Source organism: Hippocampus bargibanti, linkage group LG09 (assembly GCF_051943395.1).
Source record: "Hippocampus bargibanti isolate YZ-2025 linkage group LG09, ASM5194339v1, whole genome shotgun sequence".
NCBI lineage: Eukaryota > Metazoa > Chordata > Actinopteri > Syngnathiformes > Syngnathidae > Hippocampus > Hippocampus bargibanti.
The window spans coordinates 25,222,809-25,248,954 of NC_142742.1; the positions used below are offsets into that span (position 1 = coordinate 25,222,809).

Genomic DNA, 26,146 nt, shown 5'->3' on the forward strand with positions numbered 1-26,146 from the left:
TTTTTTTTTCTACGTCATCTATGAGTGTAGTTTTCTTTTTCAATTCAGTCTTGTTTTCTCTGATGTCTTGTTGGCGCTTCGTTTCACAGCCTTTCCACTTTGGTGCTGTTTGCTCGAAGGGGTTCGTTCCAAATAATACATCTTTTCCTCCTTGGAAGCTCGTTGTGTTGAGAATTGAGTACTACATAGATACCTTACACACGCTCAGAAAGCGTGTGTAAGGCCAAAAGTGTCTATTCCAAACATTCATTTCCCAAAGGAAACCATTAGAATGAGAATAATCTGTTCATTTTTCAACTACAGTGAGACCTCAACTTACAAACACCTTATCTTACACACTTTTCATCTTGCAAACGTCAAATTCATGAAAATTAAACCTTATAATAAGCACTATTTTCATACTACGCACCCACCACGGCTGGCGGAGTGATCTTCGGCGGAAGCACGCGACCGAACAGCACCAGAGGTTAAGTTAGCAACAGTCCTTATGGAAGGTGACTCTCCTTCCATAAGCCATCAACGACCAACAAAAAGGTAAATACAACTTTATTTTACAGCGCAGTTCATTTCTTTAATTATGGTCCCCTTTCTTTCATTACAATACAATAGCACATTTATTATACATAGAATAAGGTAGGTTGTGTGTAGTTTTAAGGCTTATTTAGTTGAAAAGTATATTTTATGGAAACCCGGGAGCAGATTATTCCCATTTTAATGGTTTCCTATGGGAAATTAATTTTTGAGATACACACTTTTCGCCTTACACACTCTGTCTGGGAACCAATCAAGTTCGTAAGTTGAGGGCTCACTGTAAATAAACCTTAATACGACACCCAATATACCCTATTTTAAGTATAATAAATGTGCTATGGTATTGTAATTAATTAAATAAACTACCGTACAGTCAAGTCGTTTTATTGACCTTTGTGATGGTCGTTGATGGAACGGGGTGCATGAAACACTTGATGAGAAACGTAGCCTTCTTCGTCCACCATCTTGAGGAACGATTCCTTATAAGCTTTGACATCTTTATCGTCAGAACTGGCTGCCTCACCATGACGACTGACACTATCAATCCCTGTACGACACTTAAAGTTCTCAAAGCATCTATGGCTAGCCTTGAAATCATCAATGGATGACAAACTTCCAGGTTGCCTCTGCGATCATTTGACCTAGTTGCAGATGTAGGCAGACACTAGAAACTTCATTAATAGCTGGTTCCCTTGCTTGTATGTTCCCTTCAAATTGTACAGATGGCTTGTGCGGGTTATTTGTGGAGCCCTATTGATGGGATATTTTTACCTTGCAGTCTACACTCTGCCTTTGAGCTATCAATATAGTTGAAACGAGTCCAAATTTCACTGTGTTTTCTATCCATTTTCTCACCATTTCACTTTTGTTATTTTGTTTCAAGCTCTGTCATCTGCCTTTTGTGTGTGTGTGTGTTTCTTTAACCCTTCCCCTGCTCACTGCTGCGTGCGTCCTGCTGTGTGTGTGTCCCCTCCCTCCTCTACCACGGATGTTGACCAATCACGTGCGGCTTTATCCGAAGACTGGGGGCGGGGAATAGAGGATAAAAAAGCCGGCTGCCATTTCAGGAGCTCCAAGAACCGTCTCGTTTGCGAACGACTCATCACTCATTGTGGCGCTACGTGTGTTTGCCGAAAATAGTTCGTATGCCAAGATTATCACGAATTCAAAGTTCGTAAAGCGAAAAGTTCCTTAGCTAAAGCGTTTGTAAGCCGAGGTATCACTGTATTACTTCAAGTGGACGCTAATGCCATGTCCTTGTGTACCTCAATCTTTTTTATCGTTTATTACAGCCCTTACTGTCACGTCATGTCTTCTGGAATATTCCAAGCAAATGGACGCCTTTCTTTTTACACTTGGTCACACGTCAAATATCGTTCACTCAATATTCACCGGAGTGAGATTTCTGTTATGTCTTTGCGATGGTTAAGTGCGGCGATCTTCGTTTTTATTTAGCATCTTCGTGTTGACACGTCATCGAAAGTCCACAACATCCAAGATGGCGGCGTCGGTTCGTGACAAGCAGACGGGTTCGTGCGCTTCATTGCTTCATTTTCACCCCAGTTGTCATTTTTTTTTCCGTCCGCTTTTGACATTTGTCCTGTCCGCGAAAATGGAACGAGAAGGAGCCTTTGGCCCGAGCCTCAGCTAGCGGATGCTCTTGTAGCGTTGAGCAAAAACTTGAGCGAATCCACGTCGACCCCGAACTGAGCCGCTCCACTCATCATCGCTCATCATTTATGAATATTATTATGACGTTGTTCCCTTTCGTTGCAGCTGCTCTGAGGCGCATGTTGAACTTCAACACTCCTCCTGTGAAGAACGCCGTATCGGAGCCAGTATGGAAGGTAAACACGCCCCCCCTCCCCATCGTTACCAACAACAATAATAATAAAAAATAATCATTTCTAAGCGGCTTTTAAAACTCTAAAAGTCACTTTACAGTCACAAGTTTTTCTGTGGGTGAGCAGCGGCAGCCACACGCACCAGCGTTCACTCAACCCGGAAGTAACCCAAATGGATAGAAAGTTCGCTAGCTAGATAGCTAATAGATAGCAAATCTATAGCTAGCTAGCTAGCTAGATAGCTCATAGATAGCAACACGAGCCAGCGTTCACTCAACCCGGTAGTAACCCAAATACATACAAAGCTAGCTAGCTAGCTAGTAGATGGCTCGCTAGATAACCAGCCAGCTAAATTGCCAGCCAGATAGCTATTAGATAAAATGAGCTGGCGGGCTTGACTTTGTCACCTTCCTTCCTCACAACATTTCAGGCAAAATCTTTCCGATTGGGCGTTCTTTCTTGAGTTTGTGTTTACGTTTGCTAGGTGTTGATCTACGACCGCTTCGGCCAGGACATCATCTCGCCTCTGCTGTCCGTCAAAGAGCTGCGAGACATGGGAATCACGCTGCACCTGTCAGTCACACGCACGCACGCACAAACACACACACACACACACACACACACACACACACACACACACACACACACACACACACACACACTTTGGGGGCCGGTTCAGTGCACATATTATAATAATAATACATTTCATTTCTAAGCGCCTTTCAAAAGTCTCAAGGACACTTTACATTCACAGGATATTTTTTTCTGCGGGTGAGCAGCGGCAGCCACACGCGCCAGCGTTCACTCAACCCGGAAGTAGCCCTTATTTTAACTAGGATAGCTTTCTATGATTTTATATTTGTATCAAAAGGGAAGGTTTTAGGTTTGGAATCTCAAATCTGCCCGTGTGAGTCTCTTAGGTCTTCTTTTCAGTTTAACGGACGATTCGATAGGTGATCCAAGTTGTTCAACAATGAAACAAAAAATCAAATGTCATCCGAATACAGTAAAGTCTCGTTATAGCAATATTTTCGGGAGTCTGAAAAAATATCAATATAACCAGACTATCGATATATCCGATCCTGCGGCATGTAAATTTTCTCCTTGCGTTCATAGAAATAGCATCGTAATAAGCAGTACTATCGATATAACGAGACTTTACTGTATTTGGATTGGATTTGGGTGGGATTTGCCTTTATTAGTCTGGCAGTGGAGAAATTGACATTTGACAGCGGCAAAGTGATGAAAGGAATACAAGTAGAAAAACAAAATAGAGGAGCTGCTGGAAAGGCAGCCACTCTGGCGGCGCCGTCTTGAAGCCAAAAGAACAAAAAACTAAATAACAAATAATATGACAACACAAAGACACAGAGTCATTCATTCTTCATCACTTTCTGTACCCTCTTTATTACATGAATCGTTTGCCATCACTGGTACCTTGATTGCGCTGGAACGTGTTGAAACCTGATGTTGTGTCAATCTTTGTCCATTCGAAGAAGATACAAAACCCGAATTTCTTGCTTGGGTGCCAGTAAAGCGCTGGCCAGACCTCTGGGAATTGTTTGTTCATTCCACAATGTGGCAGCATTTCCCCCTTTTTCCACCTTTGCGCTTTGTTCCAGCTTCAGCTGCGGTTAAAGCACGATATACATCAATATGTATGTATTGGATTGTATTTTGGACAGTCACCCTCATTTCAAGCTCACATAACTCCAGACCCATATCATTTAGGAATTAACTCCTTTTTTCTGATGAAAGAAGAGAGTCTAAGGCAGGGGGGGTCAAAGTCATTTTTTGCCGCGAGCCACATTGTAGTTCTGGTTTCCTCTCAAGGGCCGGTATGAATTTGGGGAAGCTATTAGAATGTTTAATCTTCTTCTTCTTTTCCTTTGGGCTTTTCCCCTCAGGGGTCGCCACAGCGAATCAATGTCCTCCATCTATCCCGGTTTTGTGCATTCTCTTCTCTCACACCAGCTACCTTCATGTCCTCTTTGACCACATCCATAAACCTCCTCTTCGGTCTTCCTCTTGGTCTCCTGCCTGGCAGTTCAAGGCTCAGCATCCTTCTCCCGATATAGTCACTCTCTCTCCTCTGGACATCTGGTCCAAACCATCTCAGTCTGACTTTCTCTCCAAAGCCTCTAATATGAGTTGTCCCTCTAATGTACTCCTTCCTGATCCCATCCAACCTGGTCACTCGCAAAGAAAACCTCAACATCTTCAGCTCTGCTTCCTGTCTTTTCTTCAGTGGCACCGTCTCCAGTCCAAACATCATGGCTGCTCTCACCACCGTTTTATACACTTTTCCTTTCATCCTAGCTGAAAGCCTGACATCACACATCACACCTGACATTTTTCTCCAGCCTGCCTGGACACGCTTCTTCACCTCTTTTCCACAGTTGAGCCCAAGTACTTAAAAGCCTCCACCTTCTTTATCTCTTCTCCCTGTAGCATCACTCTTGCACTTGGATCCCTCTCATTCACACACATATATTCCGTCTTGCTGCGACTGATCTTCATTCCTCTCCTTTCCAGGGCATATCTCCACACCTCTAGTTTTTCCGCCACCTGGTCCCCGTTCTCGCTACAGATCACAATATCATCTGCAAACATCACGGTCCAAGGAGATTCTTGTCTAACATCGTCTGTCCATCACCATAGCAAACAAGAAGGGGCTCAGAGCTGACCCCTGGTGGAGTCCCACCTCCACCTTGAATTCCTCAGTCACACCGACACCACACCTCACAACTGTCTTACAGTCACGATACATGTCTTGCGCCGCTCTGACATACTTTTCGGTCACTCCAGACTTCCTCATGCAATGCCACAGCTCTTCTCTGTCACCCTGTCGTACGCTTTCTCCACATCTACAAAGACACAATGCAATTCCTTCTGACCTTCTCTGTACTTCTCTATCAGCATTCTTAAAGCAAACACTGCATCTGTCGTAGTCTAGCTTCAACTACTCTTTGCCAGAGTTTCATTGTATGGCTCATCAACTTTATTCCTCTGTAGTTAGTACAACTCTGCACATCTCCTTTGTTCTTAAAAATGGGCACGAGTACACTTGGTCTCCATTCTTCAGGCATCTGTTCACCATCTAAGATCTTGTTGAATAACCCAGTCAGGAACACCACCGCCACCTCTCCAAGACACTTCCATACCTCGATTGGTAAATCATCAGGCCCGAGTGCCTTTCCCGCCTTCATCCTCTTCAGCGCCCTCCTCACTTCATCCTCGCTAATGTTTGCTACGTCTTGGTCCGCAACAGTCACGTCTTCTACTCTTTGTTCCTTCTCATTTTCCTCATTCATCAATTCTTCAAAGTACTCTTTCCATCTTGCCATCACACTACTGGCACCTGTTAATACATTGCCATCTCTATCCTTAATTACCCGAACCTCCTGCAGGTCCTTACCATCTTTGTCTCTCCGTCTCACCAGCCTGTAAAGATCAGTCTCACCTTCCTTGCTGTCCAGCCGAGCATACAAGTCATCATAGGCCTCTTGTTTGGCCTTTGCCACCTTGACTTTAACCGTGCGCCGCATGTCCTTGTACTGCCGTCCACTCTCGTCCGTCCTCTCAGTGTCCCACGTCTTCTTTGCTCACCTCTTTCTCTGTATACACTCCTGCACCTCCCCGTTCCACCACCAAGTCTCCTTATCTACCTTTCTTCCACTCGATACACCAAGTACTTTCCGACCCGTGTCTCTGATTATGTTCGCTGTAGTTTGCCAGTCATCTGGAAGGACCTCTTGCCCACCCAGTGCTTGTCGTACCTCCTTCCTAAATGTCATGCAACACTCTTCCTTTTTCAACTTCCACCATTTTGTCCTCACTTCTGCCTTTGGTTTCTTCATCTTCCTCACTGCCGGCGTCGTCCTACACACCACCAACCTATGCTGTCTGACTACACTCTCACCGACCACTACTTTGCAGTCACTGATTTCCTTTAGATGGCGCCGTTGACACAAAATGTAGTCTACCTGTGTACTTCTGCCTCCACTCTTATAGGTCACTCTATCTTCCTGTCTCTTCTGAAAGAAAGTATTCTCAATAGCCATTTGCATTCTCTTAGCAAAGTCAACCACCATCTGTTCTTCAGCGTTCCTCATCTGGAGTCCAAGCCTGCCCATCACCTCCTCATCATCTTTGTTCCCTGCGCCAACATGTCCATTGAAGTCTCCACCAATGACAACCCTCTGACTTCTCGGGATGTTCTGTATGACTTCCTCAAAGTCCGACCAAAATGTCTCCTTCTCCGCCAGCTCGCATCCTACTTGTGGGGCATACCCACAAAGAACATTGAACATCACTGATGCCTCCAATTTCTAGCTTCAGACTCATCATTCTATCTGATACTCTTTTTACTTGTAAGACATTCCTAACAAACTCCTCTTTTAAGATGACCCCAACTCCATTTCTCTTTCTGTCTTCACCATGATAGAACAACTTCAACCCTGACCGTAATCTTCTAGCCTTGCTCCCTTTCCACCTGGTCTTCTGGACATACAGTATGTCTGCCTTCCTTCTCTGCATCATGTCAACCAGCTCTCTCCCTTTCCCTGTCATTGTTCCTACATTCAAAGTTCCTACTCTTCGTTGTATACTTTTGGCGTTCCATTTGTCTCTTTTCCTCCGGGCACACCTCCCTCCTCCCTCCTCCCTCCTCCCTCCTCTCCTTCTTCGACCAACAGTCGTCCATTTTCCACCGGCACCCTGAAGGTCAACAGTACCAATGGCGGCCGTTGTTAACCCGGGCCTCGACCGATCCGGTATGGGATTCAGAGGTTTGATTCACATATTTGTTTTGGAATTTTTTTTTTCTGACACAACCCTCTTTATTTATCCGGGCTTGGGACCGGCACAATAAGACACTGGCTTGTGCCCCCTTGTGGCTACATTTGTGCCCCCTTGTGGCTACGTCACTGATATATATATATATATATATATATATATATATATATATATATATATATATATATATATATATATATATATATATATATATATATATATATATATATATATTACAGACTGACAAGATGGTAATGGCCAACCAACCAGATATCGTGGTCATAGATAAAGGGGAAAGGAAAGCCGTTGTCGTGGATGTAGCGGTCCCGAGTGATGGGAACATCAGAAAGAAGGAACATGAGAAAATGGAGAAATACCAAGGGCTCAGAGAGGAGCTGGAGAGAGCCTGGAAGGTAAAGGTGACAGTCGTGCCTGTGGTGGTCTGAGCACTTGGGGCAGTGACCCCCAAACTCGACGAGTGGTTGCAACAGATCCCGGGAACAACATCGGATATCTCGGTCCAGAAAAGCGCAGTGCTAGGAACAGCACGGATACTGCGCACTACCCTCAAGCTTCCTGGCCTCTGGTAGAGGACCCCAGCTAAAAAAAAAATATATATATACAGTAAAGTCTCGTTATATCGATATTCAAGGGAGTCTGAAAAAATATCGATATAACCGGGACTATCGATATATCCGACCCTGTTTGCATGTAATTTTCTCCGTGTGTGCATAGAAATAGTATCGATATAACCGGGACTATCGATATATCCGATATCGATATAACGAGACTTTAGTGTGTGTGTGTGTGTGTGTATATATATATATATATATATATATATATATATATATATATATATATATATATATATATATATATATATATATATATATATATATATATATATATATATAGTTTGGGGTTGAGTGATCGCTGGCGCATGTGGCTGCCGCTGCTCACCTACAGAAAGACTTTATCCTGTGACTGTACAGTGACGTTGAGAGTTTTGAAAGGCGCTTAGAAATGAAATTTCACCACCTTTTTTTTCATTTGTCATTGTCATCCTCGGCTTGCGTTCAGGTTGCTCCACTCGGATCGAGACCCCATCCCTGACGTGCCGGCCATCTACTTTGTGATGCCGTCGGAGGAGAACATCGACCGGATGTGTCAGGTGCAGACGGCGGCGCCGTCGACGGCTCACCGGCAGATTTGGTCACACGCGTTTGGTTGTTTGTTTGTTTGTTTGTTTAGGACCTGCGGAACCAACTGTACGAGTCCTACTACCTGAACTTCATCTCGGCCATCAGTCGAAGCAAACTGGAGGACATCGCCGGCGCCGCCTTGGCGGCGAACGCCGTCAGCCACGTCACCAAGGTCGCCACGGTTACCCTCGGACGTCACGGCGACGCTGGCTGACTGGTCGCCGTCTGGATTTGCAGGTTTACGACCAATACCTGAACTTCATCACGCTGGAGGACGACCTGTTCATTCTGTGCCATCAAAACAAGGAGCTCATCTCCTACCACGGTGAATCTCGGATTTCGCCGCCGCCGCCGTCGTGGCTCTCGTGAGCCGCCGCCTTCATTTTATCGCCGCCCTCCCGCAGCCATCAACAGGGGAGACGTGCAGGACACGGACATGGAGGCCATCATGGACACCGTGGTTGACAGTCTCTTCTGCTTTTTGGTCACCCTCGGTTAGCCGCCGCCGCCTACTCGCTTTTTAGCCCCGCCTCCCTTGACAAATCTTTGTTGTGCGCAGGTGCCGTGCCCATCATCCGTTGTCCCCGTGGCAACGCCGCCGAGATGGTTGCGGCGGTGAGTCATGGGGTACTTGCGGACCCACCTTGATGGGGGCAAAGCGCGGTTGGGGGTCTATAATAATCTAGCTAATAATTAGCAATATAGCTAGCTAGCTATTATCCATCTATCTCGCTGGCTGTTAGCTATATAGATAGCTAGCTAGCCGGCTATTTGAGTCAGGAAATATATTATCTGGCTATCTATTAGCTATCTAGCTATCTATTAGCTAGCTAGTCGGCTTTCTTTCTTTTTGAGTTATTCCCGGTTGAGTGAACGCTGGTGCGTGTGGCTGCCGCTGCTCACCCACAGAAAAATGTATCCCGTTACTGTAAAGTGACCTTGAGATTTTTGAAGGCGCTTAGAAATGAAATGTATTGTGTTCTTATTATGAAGTATCTTTTTGCTATATATTAGCTATCTGGCTGTCTAGCTAGCTATCTAGCTGGCTATTCATTACTTATACAGCTATCTAGCTGGCTATCTGTTAGCGATCTATTGGCTACCTGTTCGCTATCTTTTGGCTATCTATTAGCTAGCTAGCTTTCGATCTATTTGACTTCTGGGTTGAGTGAACAATAGCGCGTGTGGCTGCCGCTGCTCACCCACAGAAAAATTTATCTTGTTACTGTATAGTGACCTCAAGAGTTTTGAAAGGCGCTTATAAAGGAAATGTATTATTATTATTATTATTATTGTTATGTCGTCCTCACACTTAATATTCTGTGGGTCCTGGAATTCGAGTGACAATGACAAAAACCCTGGCACTGAAGTGGACACACTTTTGCACGTCTGGCAGTGAATGAGTTAAAAAAAGTACAATTCAGATGAAATAACAAACTAAATACAGTAAAGTCTCGTTATATCGATAGTCCCGGTTATATCGATACTATTTCTATGCACGCACAGAGAAAATTACATGCAAACAGGGTCGGATATATCGATAGTCCCGGTTATATCGATATTTTTTCCGACTCCCTTGAATATCGATATAACGAGACTTTACTGTATGTTGAAAAAGGCAAAACTATAATAATCACGCTAGCTATTAGCCATCTATCTAGCTGGCTAGCTGGCTGTTAGCTATTTAGCCAGCTATTTGAGTCAGGAAACATTAGCGAGCTATCTCTTAGCCATCTACTAGCTAGCTTTCTATCTGGCTATCTATTAGCTATCTAGCTATCTATTAGCTAGCTAGTCGGCTTTCTATCTTTTTGAGTTATTTCCGGGTTGAGTGAACGCTGGCGCGTGAGGCTGCCGCTGCTCACCCACAGAAAAACTGATCCCGTGACTGTAAAGTGAGCTTGCGAGTTTTGAATGGCGCTTAGAAATGAAATGTATTCTTCTTCTTATTATTATTATTATTATTATTTGTTGGTTTCACAGTGCGAGTAACACCCCCCCCCCCCCCCCACACCTTCTTATAGAAGCTGGACAAGAAGCTGCGTGAAAACCTGCGCGACGCCAGGAACAGCCTGTTTACGGGAGACAACATGGCCACCGGGCAGCTGAGGTGAGTGGCGGGTGGGGGGCCAGGGGGGCGTCCGGGGTGACCACGCTTTTGTTTTGCCACGCAGCTTCCAGAGGCCTCTGTTCGTCCTGGCTGACCGCAACATGGACATGGCCACGCCCCTCCACCACACGTGGACCTACCAGGCGCTCATCCACGACGTCATGGTGACACCCCCCACACCCTCAGCCACACCCCCCCCCCCCCCCCATTCGCTTGCCATCCTCGCGATGCTTGAAGCGTAATTTCTTCCCCTCCATCCAAACATTCCTTATGACAGTCTAGCTAGCTATCTACCGAGCTCTCTATTAGCTGGCTAGCTATCTAGTTAGCTATCGTTTAGCTATCTAGCTGCCGAGGTAGCTATCTGTTAGCGACTGTATCTATTAGCTAGCGAGCTAGCTTTCTATCCATTTGAGTTACTTCCGGGTTGAGTGAACGGTGGCGCGTGTGGCTGCCGCTGCTCACCCACAGATAAACTTATCCTGTGACTGTAAAGTGACCTTGAAAACTTTGAAAGACGCTAACAAATGAACTGGATTATTATTAAAAAAAACACTGGTGTTTGAGTTGAGGCCCGGGGTCTAAATTTGGCCCGCCGCCTTATTTTATTGGGCCCGCCAAAGCAAATCAAACATGGCAACTTCCTCCATGCTTGGCAAAGTATGGAGCAACATTTAGTAGTCAATAATATTTATGTTAATAATAATAATATCTATATTTATAATTGTATTTTATTTATTATAGTATCTATGCTTGTCTGTGACTGTAAAGTGTCTTTGAGAGCTTTGAAAGGCGCTTAAAATAAAATGTATTATTATTATTATTAGATAGAAAGCGAGCTAGCTAGCTAATAGAAGGTAGTGAATACCTTAGCTACCTATTTATTTATGGATCTATGTGTTTTATTTGTTTGTTTATGTATTTTATTTATTAGTTTATGTATCTCGCTCGCTAGCTACCTAGGTAGCTAGCTACCTAGATACCTAGCCAGCTACCTACCTAGCTGCTGCAGTGTTACTTCCGGGTAGAGTGAACGCTGGCGCGAATGGCTGCCGCTGCTTAACGCACAAAAAAATTATGTGACTGAAGTGTCCTTGAGAGTTTTGAAAGGCGCTTATCAGTGAAATTGATGATTATCATTATTATTATTATTATTATTATTATTATTATTATTATTATACATTGTACAATGAGACCTCAACTTACAAACACCTTATCATACAAACTTTTCGTCTTCAGAACATCAAATTTATGAACATTAAACCTTATAATAAGCACTATTTTCATAATACACACCCACCACGGCTGGCGGAGTGATCTTCGGCGGAAGCACAAGACTGAACAGCGCTCCAGCCGGCGCTACTTTGCACACCCCCTCTCATTGAATGCACACGTCGATCGCCACCTTGGAGCTTTTTGCTGATAATTTTACTATGATGGGACCGAAAGAAACCACCACAGGCTCATGTTCAGCCCAAGAAGACACAAAATAAAATCACAGTCGCTGAGAAGAAGGAGATAATTGAAAAACACTTACGAGGTGTGCGTTTGTGTGATTTAGTGGCCGAGCACGGCTATGCTAAGTCAACCATTGCTACCATTCTGTTGCAAAAGGTGTTTCCGTGCTCTCAGAGCGACGGTCTCGGGCAATCGAAGAAGTTGAAAAACTTCTGTTAATTTGGATTCACGAAAAGCAGCTATCCGGCGACGGCGTGAGTAAAGCTATTTTATGCGAGAAAGCACGGCTAATTCACGCCGATATGCGCCAACCTGGAAGTTCGGCGCTTATTGAGGATTTTTAAGCCAGTAACGGATGGTTCGAGAACATCTGAGGACGAGGAGGAGGGGATGGCTGCAGCATCAAGTGAGCGCATCAAGGCAATGTTGGCAAAGTGGAATGATGTGCAGGCTTTTACCCAACAGTTCCATCCAGAAAAGACTGTGGCTATGACAATCATCAACATGATGAACGATCATGTGATGCCTCAGCTTCGTAAGACCTCACAAGTCAGAAAGCAACAGGTGTCCATTAAGAGGTTTTTAATCAGCAAAAAGGATGAGGAGTCTGCAAAGAAGCAAAGAGAAGCCACACCATGCAGAAGTTAAGTTACCAACAGTCCTTATGGAAGGTGACTCTCCTTCCATAAGCCATCAATGACCATCAAAAAGGTAAATAAAACTTTATTTTACAGCACAGTTTATTTCTTCAATTACAGTCCTCATGTAATGTGCCTCTCTTTGTGACTTTATGATACAATGCAGTGTATTTCTTTAATTACAATACAATAGCACATTTCTTATACATAGAATAAGGTATATTGTGTGTAGTTTTAAGGCTTATTTAGTGAAAGACTATATTTTATGGAAACCCGGGAACGGATTATTCCCATTTTAATGGTTTCCTATGGGATTTTTTTTGGAGATACACACTTTTCGCCTTACTCTGTCTGGGAACCAATTAAGTTCGGAAGTTGAGGTCTCACTGTATTTATAGTCGCCTTTCAAAACTCTTTAGGACACAGGTGTCAAAGTCAAGGCCCGCGGGCCAAATCCGGCCCACCACATTTTTTTCGGCCCGCAAAAGCAAATCAAACTTGTTAAATTCCATGATATCGACCACAATAAGTCATTATTCTTGACTTCAGATTTGAAAACGAGTTATTCTTTAATTTGCTGTGTGCTCTATATGTAATATTTGAAGGGATTTAAACATTCTAATGGCTTGCCCAAATTCATAACGGCCCTCGAGAGGAAACCATAACTACAATGTGGCCCGCAGCAAAAAATGACTTTGACACCCCTGCTTTAGGACATAGCTAATAGCCAGATAGCTATATAGCTAATAAATAGATAACTGGCTTTGTAAGCATGTACTTGTTGTCAAACGCCAAATTTCATCACCTTTGTTAAATTCCCAACCAAAATTTGTGAAATTGTCGCCAGATGTCAACCACAAAAACAATCACGTTTTACTTTTATTTTGAAAAGGAGTTCTTCATTCATTCATTTCAATGTCATTGTCACGGTTTGCCCCCCCCGTCAGGACTTCCACCTCAACAGGGTGATGCTGGAGGAGGGGGCGGGGCCAGAGTCATCCCCCGCCGGCGCCAGGCCCAAAAAGAAGAGCCGGCGCATGTACGACCTGACGGCTGCCGACAAGTTCTGGCAGAGACACAAGGGCAGGTGAGTGATGGGGGGTCCAGGGGCCAGGGGTTGGGGGTGGGAGTCTGGTCCATTCTGGCATCTTTCTGGCGTCCGCCCGGGCAGTCCCTTCCCAGAGGTGGCCGAGTCGGTCCAGGAGGAGCTTGACGCGTATCGGGCGCAGGAGGACGAGGTCAAACGTCTCAAGAGCATCATGGTGAGGGAGGACGCCCGACACCCTCCCCGCCGTCCGCCGCCGACCCCCCCCCCCCCCTTCGCTCACCCCTTTTCTCTTTTGGGGGCAGGGCCTGGAGGGCGAGGACGAGGGCGCCATCAGCATGCTGTCCGACAACACCGCCAAGCTCACTTCCGCTGTCAGGTGTGTAGCAGTTTATTTCTTTCATTACGATACCATAGCACATTTATTACACGAAAAATAAGGTCTATTTTGTGTCGTTTTAAGGCTTACTTAGTAGAAAATGATGTTTTATGGGCACCTGGGAACGGATTATTCTCATTTTAATGGTTTCCTATGGGAAATTAATGTTTGCAATACATCCTTTTCACCTTGCACACACTTTCTGGGAACCAATTACAGTGATACCTTGACTGCTAACGAACTTTTCGGCTTACGAACATTAAATTCACAAGAATGTAATCTTGACATACAAACTATTTTTCGGGATACACACGGAACGCCACAATGACTGATGTGTCGTTCGCGAACGAGCCTGTTCTCCTAACAAGGAAATGGCAGCCATCTTTTTTTTGTCCTCTATTCCCCGCCCCCAGTCTTCGGTTAAAGCCGCACGTGATTGATCAAGAACGGAGCAGTGAGGGGGGGGGGGGGGGGGTTTACAGAAACACAGAGCTGCAAATAAAAATAGATAGGTAGACGACAGAGAGAGAGTGAGAAAATTTGAACTCGTTTCAACTTTATTGATATTTCAAAGCCAGAGTGTAATAATAATCATAGTAATAATACATTTCATTTGTAAGCGCCTTACAATACTCTCAAGGTCACTTTACAGTCACAACTGTAGACTGCAGGGTTAAAATATCCCGTCAATAACCCGCACAAGCCATCTGTACAATTTGAACAGAAAAGATGTTCGAGTTGAAATTAAGAACTAATTGAAAGTCACACAAAAAGGAGGGAAGACGTCTCTTTGTTGATGTTTTACTTGCAAGGAGAATGGACAAGAGCGAGTACTGAGTGCAGGCTACAGCGTACTCACCTATTCGAAACAATCTTTGTTCCCCCTTCCCTTTTATGACAGTGAGTGGCATCGGTAGACAGTTTCTCGTGAGCAGGAAATTCTGTTAGTCTAAACAAAGTTTCAGCTGGGTTACTCTGGCATCCAGATGAAGATGAACTGGCCTCCAATGTAGGATTACATGTATGAACATTTTTATTGTAAGAGTAAGCATTCTTCATTGCAAGCACAATCAATGTATCATAAGCAAATGTATCTTCTTCTGTACCTTTGGGCTTTTCCCGTCAAGGGGTCGCCACAGCCAATCGGTGTCCTCCATCTTCAGAGGTTTGATCGACATGTTTGTTTTGGCCAAGCGTTGACGTGGGATGCCCTTCCTGACACAAGCCTCTGTATTTATGCGGGCTTGGGACCGGCACAAGAAGACTTCTGTCCCTTTGTGGCTACAGAACAAGCAACTCACTCAGTAAAAGGCTCCCAAACACAAAATGGTCATCGGCACAGCAACATCCAAAAAACAAAAGTATCCTCACCATTTGAGGACAACGCTCATTCTCCCCAAAGTGGAGTTTCAAAAACGTCCATCTTCGTTCCTTAAATTGTCCACATGTGTGAATAAGGAATGCGACAGGCAGTTTGTTTGCTCTGTGATTGGCTTCGTTCAGCAACCAATCCGTCATGTCATGTCATGTCAAGTCAGCTGTGAACCCGACTGAAGACAAGCGCCATTGGACATGGCTGGACAGGATGACTTTGATTCATTGATGCAAATACAGTAAAGTCTCGTTATATCGATATGGGATATATCGATAGTCCCGGTTATATCGATATTTTTTCGGACTCCCTTGAATATCGATATAACGAGACTTTACTGTAGTCATTTCAAATGGATGGTAACCGAAAAGAATAACCCGAACAAAAGACAAGCAAGGGAATCAGCGATGAATGCAGTTTCTAGCCTGCATCTGTTGCCGTTGCAATATCACAACTTCCAAGATGGACAACCCACAGCTCCTTGATGCAAAACGCTATCAACCCAGCTAAACACAACACAATTGGTGAGGAACTAGGTCAAATTATTGCAGAGAGAGCACGGCAACTTCACTCGGATATCGTCACGAGGCCACCTGGAAGTTTGTCATCCATTGATGATTTCAAGGCTAGCCACGGATGGCCTTTAAAGGACAACCGACATCACTTTTTTGTTTCCTAAGTGACATCAGAAAAACGTTTTATAGCATCTAAAACACCCAAAACACGCAGTATGATATTTTTATTCTAATGCAAAACCTCCAATAAAAATGACTTCAAGTGTCCAAAATCTGCAAAAAATGGAGCTGTGAATTGGGCATTTTCAGTGACGTCACGTACGGACTCGTCACCAACTCAAAAACAAGACTTCCGGAATATTCAGCGCGAGTCTTAAAAGGTAAAATATAGCTATATGTGGCGGAATCTTTGTAAAATAGGCTGAGGAGAAGTCATTTGAAGCCATTTTACAAATTATGGACACAACTTGTCCGGAGATGTCGCTTGTCCTTTAAGTGTCGTACAGGGATTGATAGTGTCAGTCGTCATGGTGAGGCAGCCAATTCTGACGATAAAGATGTCAAAGCTTATAAGGAATCGTTCCTCAAGATGGTGGACGAAGAAGGCTACGTTTCTCATCAAGTGTTTAATGCACCCCATTCCATCAACGACCATCACAAAGGTCAATAAAACGACTTGATTGTACGGTAGTTTATGTATTTAAGCACATGTATTATACATAAATAAGGTACATTTTGTGTAGTTTTTAAGGCTCATTTAGTAGAAAATGATGTTTTATGGGGACCTGGGCAGGCACGGATTATTCTCATTTGAATCCTATGGGAAATTAATGTTTGGAATACACACGTTTCGCCTGACACACACTTTCTGGGAACCAATTAAGTTCGTGAGCTGAGGTATCGCTGTATAAGGCACCCCCCCCCCCCATGCCGCTTTATTTCGTTGTTGTTGTTTTGACTTGAAGATGGCGCCGCGAGAGTGGCTTACTTTCCAGCTGCTCCTGTGTTTTGTTTTTCCACTTATTCCTTTCCTTCCGTCACTTTGCTGCCGTGAAATGTCAGTTCATTTCTTTGATTACAATCCCAGTAGCACATTTATTATACCTAAAATAAGATGTATTTTTTGTGGTTTTAAGGCTTATTTAGTGAAAAATGGTGTTTTATGATGGGGACCTGGGAAGGGATTATTCTCACTTTAATAAGAATCAGAAAGAAGATAATGGTTTCCTATGGGAAATTAATGTTTAGAATACACACACTTTGAACCAATGAAGTTCATAAATCGAGGTACCACTGTAATTCCTCCACATGACCGACGTTGGTGTTTCGATGCGGAGGATCAAGACTATCCACCCGCCTTTATGGCTTTGAAAGGGTCTGTCAAGGCCTGTTTCTGCTCATTTTTGCAGTTCTCTGCCCGAGCTGCTGGAGAAGAAACGCCTGATCGACTTGCACACCAACGTGGCCACGGCTGTGCTGGACCATATCAAGGTGGGCGGGGGGCTTCCGGCGGCTGGGGTGGGGGGTTTTCGCCTCACCTCGCACTGAAGCGCGTCGCCTTTCAGAGCCGCAAACTGGACGTGTATTTTGAGTACGAAGAGAAGCTGATGAGCAAGTCCACTTTGGACAAATCTCTGCTGGACATCATCAGCGACCCGGACGGTACGTTGCCCCGCCCCCCATGCCCTGCCCCCTACCCCCCCAACCGCTGCGGTGCTTTGATCAGTGTACCTCTTTATTTTCTAATAATAATAATACATTTCATTTCTAAGTGCCTTTCAAAACTTTCAAGGTCACTTAACAGTCACAGGATCCGTTTTTCTGTGGCTCAACCCGGAAGTAACTCAAATAGATAGCTAATAGATATCTGATAGCTAATAGATAGCCGATAGATAGATAGACAGTCAGCCAAGTAGAGCGCTAAGAGATAGCTAAAAGATAACTAACATATCAATGAAAAGGTTTCTTCAGTCGTCATCTGTACTTCTTTGAAGGTGTCGGACGTTTCACTTTTTATCCAAGAAACTTTGTCAGCAAACTAAAGTCTTAATGGTAGTTTAAGCCCTATATATATATCCCTACTGTCCAGACATGGCGGTGCCGGTCTCTGCTATGATAAGTCCCTGCTCTCAGGTTGGGGGGGGGGGGGCAGAGGACTACTCCCTGCAGCTCCACTGATAGTTCCTATTGTTCTGACTAACGACTGGCCTGATTGCCCCACTTCGGCCGGTATCACCTCATCAGCATTACGAATGTTGCCTAAGCAGGCAATTGTACGAACGATCCAAATTGAACCTCACTCACCCCACCAAACCGCTTTAATGAAGGATTTTGTTGTTTGATGAAAATGGCTTCTTTGACTCCCCTTTCAAAGCATCTATGTTCTTTCGCTAAGATTTTAACCTCGTTGTCGTCAAATGAGTGCTTGCTTGCTTTTAGGTCCGATTGAGGCCCACTCGTATTAATTATCCCTGCGATGTTGAAAGTCTATTTTTTTGAGAATGTGTTTAGTCTTCCCAATGTACTGCTCTTTACAACTTTCATTCTCGACATGACTTTGTTTTTCATTTATCTCTTGGATGCGCTCATTTTGGCCTTCAAGTTTTAATCGGTTGTTGAATCCACATCACAGGGATAATACTCGTGGGCCTCAATCGACAGGAACTATCAGTGGGGCAGCCGCAGGGAGTAGTCCTCTGCTCTCCCCAACCTGAGCGCAGGGACCTATCATGGCAGAGTCCGGCACCGCCATGTCTGGACAGTAGGGATACGTATGAGGCCTAAACTTTAGTTTGCTGACAAAGTTTCTTGGATGAGAAGCGAAACGAAACATCCGACACCTTCAAATTTGTACAGATGACGGCTGAAGAAAGCTTTTCATCCATCGATGGATGGATGGACCACTCCTGTACCGCTGAGAGCTTACACAGATGTATAACTAACATATAGGAAATAGGTAGGTAGCTTATGATGTGTCAGGAAAGCTAACTATGAATTGTTGTGTGGTCAGCCGGCAGCCCCGAAGACAAGATGCGCCTCTTTCTCATCTTCTACATCACAGCTCAGCAGGCCCCTTCAGAGGTGACGCCGCCGCCATCGCAACCGTTCGTCTGCTGCGACGCTAGCGCTAATTTGTTCTTGACATGGCAAAACGTTGTCCCCAAAATGGACGTCTCCTCACCAGAGTCAAAATGAAATTCCTCAACTCACTTTGCCGTGTGGTCGCTTGGTCCGTCTCACGGGATGACGTCAAAGCACCGCTTTTGTCGAGCGCCTGATGGCGTCCGACCGCTTTGTCTCGCTGGGCGTCTCGACGCTTCTTTGCCGCCGTTTCACGCTCGCGGGCCGCCACGCGTGAGTCACCCGCACCGAGCGCAAAGGGAACAAAACAAATGGCTATCTAGCTGGCTAGCTATTTCCTATATATTATCTATCTCACTAGCTAGCTAGCTATCGATTAGTTATCTATTAGCTAGCTAGCTATCTAGCTCACTTTCTATCTATTTGAGTTATTCCGGGTTGAGTGAATACTGGTGCATGTGGCTTCACAGTCACAGGATAAGTTTTTTTCCTGCGGGTGAGCAGCGGTAGCCACATGTGCCAGCATTCACTCAACCCGGAAGTAAATCGATAGTAAGCTAGCTAGCCAGCCAGTAGATAGCTAAATAGATAGCCAACAGATAGCTAGCCAGATAGCCATATAGCCAATCGAAAGCTAAATAGAGAGAAAGTTAGCTAGCCAGCTAGTAGATAGCTAATAGATGTATCTGGTGGGGGGAAGGGGTGGGGCCTGTGGCTTTCCTGCAGCTTGTCGCTCTGCCCGCCATTTTGATGCCCGTCCGGCGTCTTTTCGTTGGCTGTCTGTTTTGTGTGTGTGTGTGTGTGCGCGTGTGCGTGTGTGTTTGTTGGCCCATGTTGAAGGCGCGCGTCTGTTTGTTGATGTTTTTTTGCGGGCGCCCGAAGGCGCGCTGATGACCATCGCAGGCGCGTCGCCGTAAATCTGGTCCTTCCGGGCCAAAGTCGTCCTCAGCGCGGCGGAATGCGCGTCTCGCCGCACTTCCTGTTTTCACGATGCGCTGGCGAGTACCGCCGTGCTAACGTTTGTGTCTTTGTGGGACCCCCGCCGACCCCAACACCCCCTCCGGCCCCCCTTCGCAGTCGGACTTGGAGCAGTATCAGACGGCCCTGCTGGACGCCGGCTGCGACCTGTCGCCGCTGGCGTACATCAAACAGTGGAAGTGAGTCTTTGCCGTTGCGAACGCACGTCAACAAGGACGTTTCCACGTCGGCCACGGAAAGTCCTGGATGGGTCTTTTCGGGGGGGGGGGGCGACCATCCAAGACATTTACAACGGGTCACATTTCTTCTCCCTGAAGACATTTGCCATTTTTTTGGGGGTCTTTGCATCCTTGCTCCACGTGGGCCACCTGGAAATGAAGTTAAGCCCCCCAGAAACCCCCCGACAGCACAGACATGTCAACGATGATGGGCGGGAAGAAAAAAAGCCGTAAGAGATTTAAAGTCCCCCCTTCAAAATAAAAGTAATCCATCCAAGCTCCCTCGTCCAAATCACACACGACAAAACGTGACCAAACTCCATTTTGAAAGCTGCTAACAAATGATATTTAGGATTTAGGCTACTTGACGTTTGGGTGAAAAGGACTAAAAGCTAGCTAGCTATTTGCTATCTATTTATTAGCTGGCTAGCTATACAGCTGGCTAGATAACTATCTAGCTTTCTAGCTGGCTAGCAAGTCATCTGTCTGTATATCTATTAGCAATATAGCTGGCTAGCTTTCTAGATAACTAGCTATTAGCTATCTATTAGACTTCTAGCTGGCTAGCTATCTATCTAGCTGGCTGGCAAGCAAGCTATCTATCTGTATATCTATTAGCTACATAGCTGGCTAGATTTCTAGCTAGGTGTGGCTGCCGCTGCTCACCCACAGACAAAACTTATGCTATGACTGTAAAGTGACCTTGAGAGTTTTGAAAGTTGCTTATAAATGAAATGTATCGTTTGTAGGAAGGTTTGTTGGTTTTTGTCTTGTCACGCAGGGCCTTCACCAAGATGGCCTGCGCGCCCGCCAACTACGGCAACAGCGGCGTGAAGCCCATGGGGTGAGTGGGCCCGGTTCCCGTCCCCGAAAGCGAGCGCATTGAACCCGATCGCCGGCCTGACCTTGTGCTCCCGCGCCGGCTCCGGCTGCGGCCGCCTCTGGCCCCGCCCCCCTCCCGCTCAGCCTGTTTTCCCGAGTGATGAATAGTGGCTCTCAGCTGGTGATGGAGGGAGTCAAGAACTTGGTGCTCAAGCAACACGTGAGTCCATCCGCCAGACCACCGGACCCCAAACGCGTAACCAAGCAAACAGGTCGACACCTGCGCAAGTCGTTTCCGCGCTGCCCCCCTTTTATCCTCCATCTTCTTCTTCTTCTTCTTCTTCTTCTTCCCGTCACATTTGTTGTTCCTTTTCAAAATGGCGCAAGTTGCCCTTTTCAAATAGCACACGACAAACAAAAACCTTTTGGCTGCTCACCCACAGAAGAATTTAACCTGTGACCTTGAGAGTTTTGAAAGGCGCTTATCAATTAAATGGATTATTACTCGGGCGCCATCTTGGACTTTCATGAGATTGAAAGGTCGGGAAGGAATTCAGAGATCCGCTAACTAAGGGCTTTCCAACCAAGGGAAAAAAAAAGCATGAAATTAGACAAATAAAATGTGACTTTTGAAATTGACAAAGGTTGCTGCAAATGTTGTTTTGTGATTTCCAGAACCTTCCAGTCACCCGAGTCCTCGACAACCTGATGGAAATGAAATCGCACGCCGTGAGTAAAACACACACACACACACACACACACAAACATAGTGCTTGTTGTTCACAGGATGACAAAACATTTTCATCAAAGTGTGCGTGTTTGATTTTGTAGCTCAAGTTGTCGCAGGTGATGTTTTTCTCTTGTGGTCCCCTTTGCAGGAAACGGACGACTATCGCTACTTTGACCCCAAGATGCTGCGCGGCAACGATAGGTATGGCGCACGCACGCACGCACACGGCAGGCGCTTTAGCTTTGCGCTGCCCTCATAGCACAGCTCCATTTTGTGTCTTCGGCAGCTCCATTCCCAGGAACAAGAACCCCTTTCAGGAGGTCAGTCCATCCTTGCTAGCTAGCTCTCTATCTATCTATCTATCTATCTATCTATCTATCTATCTATCTATCTATCTATCTATCTATCTATCTATCTATCTATCTATCTATCTATCTATCTATCTATCTAGCTATCTATCTATCTAGCGAGCTCTCTATTTGCTATCTATCTATCTAGCTAGCTATTAGCTATCAAGGTAGCTAGCGAGCTCTCTATTTGCTATCTATCTAGCTCGCTATTAGCTATCAAGCTAGCTAGCGAGCTCTATTTGCTATCTAGCTGCCTAGCTATCTATCTAGCTAGCTATTAGCTATCAAGCTAGCTAGCGAGCTCTCTATTTGCTATCTATCTATCTAGCTAGCTATTAGCTATCAAGGTAGCTAGCAAGCTCTCTATTTGCTATCTATCTAGCTCGCTATTAGCTATCAAGCTAGCTAGCGAGCTCTCTATTTGCTATCTAGCTGCCTAGCTATCTATCTATCTATCTAGCTCTCTATTTGCTATCTAGCTGCCTAGCTATCTATCTATCTAGCTAATATTAGCTATCAAGCTAGCTAGCTCTCTATTTGCTTTCTAGCTGGCGATTTATCTTTTTATCTATCTAGCTATTAGCTATCTATTAACTTGCAAGCTTGTTTGAGTTACTTTCTAGCGCGTGTGGCTGCCGCTGCTCCCCAACAAAAAAACTGATCCTGTGACTGTAAAGTGACTTTGAGAGTTTTGAAAGGCGCTTCGAAATGAAATGGATTATTATTATTATTACTACTTCGTCCTTTGACGATCCACAAAATCTCGCCACAATTTGACATGACTTGTAAAATGTCCAATGAACAAAAGGCTCTCAAAATTCAGTTCAAATCAAAGACTTTTTGCCTTCATTTTTTTTTGTTTTTAAATATCTGAATGTGTTGTTTTTGTTGTTCAGGCCATCGTCTTTGTGGTGGGCGGAGGAAACTACATTGAATACCAGAACTTGGTGGACTACACAAAAGTACCACACTTTACCGCTACAAACGTCTTTTCCAACACACACGACTGACAAGAACTTTGTGTGTGTGTGTGTGTGTGTGTGTGTGTGTGTGTGTGTGTGTGTGTGTGTGTGTGTGTGTGTGTGTGTGTGTGTGTGTGTGTGTGTGTGTGTGTGTGTGTGCATCAGTCGAGACCAGGAAAGAAGGTGATTTACGGCTGCAGCGAACTGTTCAACGCATCACAATTCATCAAACAGGTCCGTTGCAGCTCGCCTTACCTCGGTTTTTTTATTTCATTTTTTTGTTGCATGTCGATATTTTGGGAATATTTTTTATACTGAATTGGTGTGTGTGTGTGTGTGTGTGCAGCTCTCTCAGTTGGGGCAAAAGTGAGATGATGGACACCGAAGAACATTTTCAAATGTGAAGATGAACGCCTAAATACAAACAATTATTATTATTTGTTGGTCAACTCTGTATTCTTTGTGAGAAACGCCCTTCTGTCAATCAATTGCCAGCCCTCCCCCTTTGTTCGTCCGATTTAGCAACATGTCAAAATAAAAGAACCTTGAGCCCCATGGAGTTTGAAAAGTTGTACTGTGCAGGCATCCAAGACAATTGCTGCTTTTTTGTCTCTGCACGAGGTGTATTATGGTGCAATGCATCATGGGAGATTGCTGATGTCATCCGGTGAAAAAGATGCAAATTCAGAGAGACAAAATGTCGTGCGGCGAGACAGCAAGCAGGTGGAAAGAGGATAAAAGTTCACTCAGCTAGATGCAGGAAGGGTATCGTGAGTTTTCTTTATTTGAAGTTGATATCAGCTTTCAACAGACCACAGGTAACACCGCTCTCCAGCTTGTCCTTTGTCCCTCTTCTTCCTCCTCGAAGTGACTTCACCTGAGCTTCTGGCCAATAAGGTCCCAGCGGCAATTGGCCATTCCCAGGTGGTTGCAATCACCTTCTCAGAGTCAATTAGTGGTCGCCCAACTCAACTATTTTGGATGGGGAGAAATGCGCACCTTTCTCCCATCCAAAATCCATGAAACACAAAATTATTTAACATTTCTTTTAGCATCATGACACAAAAATACAAGAAAAACATTAACATAAAATTAAAAACATTAAGAAAATACTAAAATATAAACAAATAATAATACAAAAGAAAAAACATTAAAAATACTGACACATTTTAAAAAATTAAAAACAGTAATATAAAAAATACATAAAAAAGAATACAAACATTTAAAAAAATACATCAATACAGAAGAGAAAAAAGACTAAAATTCATTTTAAACACTAAATGTAAAAAATGTTATTTTCCAGAAACCCACACAAAATCAAATCACCTTGTCTGGATTTTTCACAGAACACAAGTCAGGAAATAAAGAGCACTATTAATGAAATGATTGGGAGCCTTTTACTAAGCGAGCGAGTTGTTTGTTCTGTAGCCACAAAGGGACATAGGTCTTCTTGCGCCGGTCCCAAGCTCGGATAAATACAGAGGCTTGTGTCAGGAAGGGCATCCCACGTCAAAGCTTGGCCAAAACAAACATGCCAATCAAACCTCTGAAGATGGAGGACACTGATTTGCTGCAGCGAGCCCTTGGAGGGAAAAGAGCTTCGACACTTATTTATGTATTCATGGTCATGGTAGTTTTTTTCTTTCTGTAGAATCCTCCCCCAAAAGAGTCTTTTTTTTCCATAACTTGTAAAAATTAATGAATAGGTTTTGTAGGAAATAAAATTCCTTTTTTCCCCGTCCAGTAAAGGAATGGAGCGTGAGCGCGTGGTGGGCAACCGGGCGCGTTCCCGCAGCAAGTGTCTGCTAGCTAGTCGCCGTTAGCACGCGGCGCCTTTCCTCTCGTTGCAAGTTTTCGCCGCAGAGCAAGAAGACGCGCCCACCTCCTGCCGACCGGGGTCGACTTCCCATCCTGGAAGCACATGACAGACATTCTTGGACTCAGTGGGGGAGACGCAGCGGGGGCAAATTCTCCTTTCCGCATAGCAACATCCTGTCTCGTGTTGATGAGGTCATCGCGCCAAATATCGTCCGCACCGTCGCCAGAAGCGCAATCGAGCGCCGAGACCCCACCCCCCCCCTAAAAAAAAAAAAAAAAAGGTGGAATCGAAAGACGGGAAGAAATAACTCGCGGTCAAAGCGTATTTGGTGGCCAAGAAACTTTCAACGGATTGGAAAATAACATGGAGTCTTCTCCTGTGCTCCCAACGTTTGTGGACGAGTCCGCCGTTCAACTTTTTTTGGATTGGATTGGATTGGATATGCCTTTATTAGTCTCACAGTGGAGAAATTAAATTTCACAGCAGCAAAGTGATGAAGGAATGAAAGTAGAAAAACAAAATACATGAGCTGCTGGAAAGGCAGCCACTATCGCGGCGCCGTCTTGAAGTCAAAAGAACAAAAAAAAAATAATAAAAATAATAATATGACAGCATTTTTGATGGCCGAGATGCAAATCGTCTTTAACGTAAACACGAAGCCAATATTAGCGATCAACTCCTCGGAAAAAAATGGAAGCGTCGTATCGATAAAAGGAAAGGCCGTTTTGCGGTTCTTTCAGTCTCCGTCGCGCCCTTTTAGATTTCAGGGCCAATCTCGCGATATTCACATTGCGGAAGTCACGAGACTCGGAGCCTTTTGAAATGGCGGCCCTCGAACCTCAACCGCAACAAAAAGACGTTGTCGTTCTGTTGAGTGAACGCTGGCGCGTGTGGCTACCGCTGCTCACCCGCAGAAAAACCGATCCTGTCACTGTAAAGTGTCCTGGAGAGTTTTGAAAGAAGCTTGGAAATGAAATGTCTTCTTCTTATTTCTCGTTGAATGTTCAGGGCCAATCTCGCTATCTTCACATTGCGGAAGTCACGAGACTCGTAGCCTTTTGCTATTCGGCCGACAAAATGTCCCCCCAAACCTCAACAACAACACAAAGACTTTGTCGTTCTGTTTCCCGTTTGAATTTTGGCTCCGTTTATTGTCTCGCTGACCGGTAAAAAGACGAGGATTCAAACTCGGGGGAAGAGGGGGTGGGGGTGTTTTCACTCTCGCCGCTTTTGGCGGTTCGCTCGGGTAGCCTCCACCCAGGCGGGAGCACGCGCGGCGCGTGCGCGCATCGTTC

At 44.8% G+C, this 26,146-nt stretch overlaps 1 protein-coding gene across 2 annotated transcripts; it reads left to right on the forward strand.

Annotated features, from left to right (window-relative positions):
* Window positions 1-1,993: 1,993 nt before the first annotated feature.
* Window positions 1,994-23,600, forward strand: scfd1 (sec1 family domain containing 1). 2 transcript variants are annotated; one of them, XM_089003783.1, is made up of 25 exons: window positions 1,994-2,060; window positions 2,308-2,378; window positions 2,860-2,948; window positions 8,253-8,343; window positions 8,424-8,546; window positions 8,612-8,699; window positions 8,779-8,868; window positions 8,934-8,989; window positions 10,399-10,484; window positions 10,549-10,648; window positions 13,528-13,667; window positions 13,752-13,842; window positions 13,931-14,004; window positions 17,301-17,382; window positions 17,457-17,553; window positions 18,902-18,972; window positions 20,050-20,129; window positions 20,950-21,012; window positions 21,135-21,210; window positions 21,666-21,719; window positions 21,869-21,921; window positions 22,007-22,040; window positions 22,967-23,032; window positions 23,198-23,266; window positions 23,379-23,600. In XM_089003783.1, the coding sequence occupies exons 1-25, from the start codon at window positions 2,030-2,032 to the stop codon at window positions 23,400-23,402; spliced, it is 1,899 nt and encodes a 632-aa protein (XP_088859909.1). In that variant the 5' UTR covers window positions 1,994-2,029; the 3' UTR covers window positions 23,403-23,600. The 2 variants fall into 2 exon arrangements, with proteins under 2 accessions (XP_088859909.1, XP_088859908.1); XM_089003782.1 differs by lacking the exons at window positions 1,994-2,060; window positions 2,860-2,948.
* The last annotated feature ends 2,546 nt before the right edge of the window (window positions 23,601-26,146 follow it).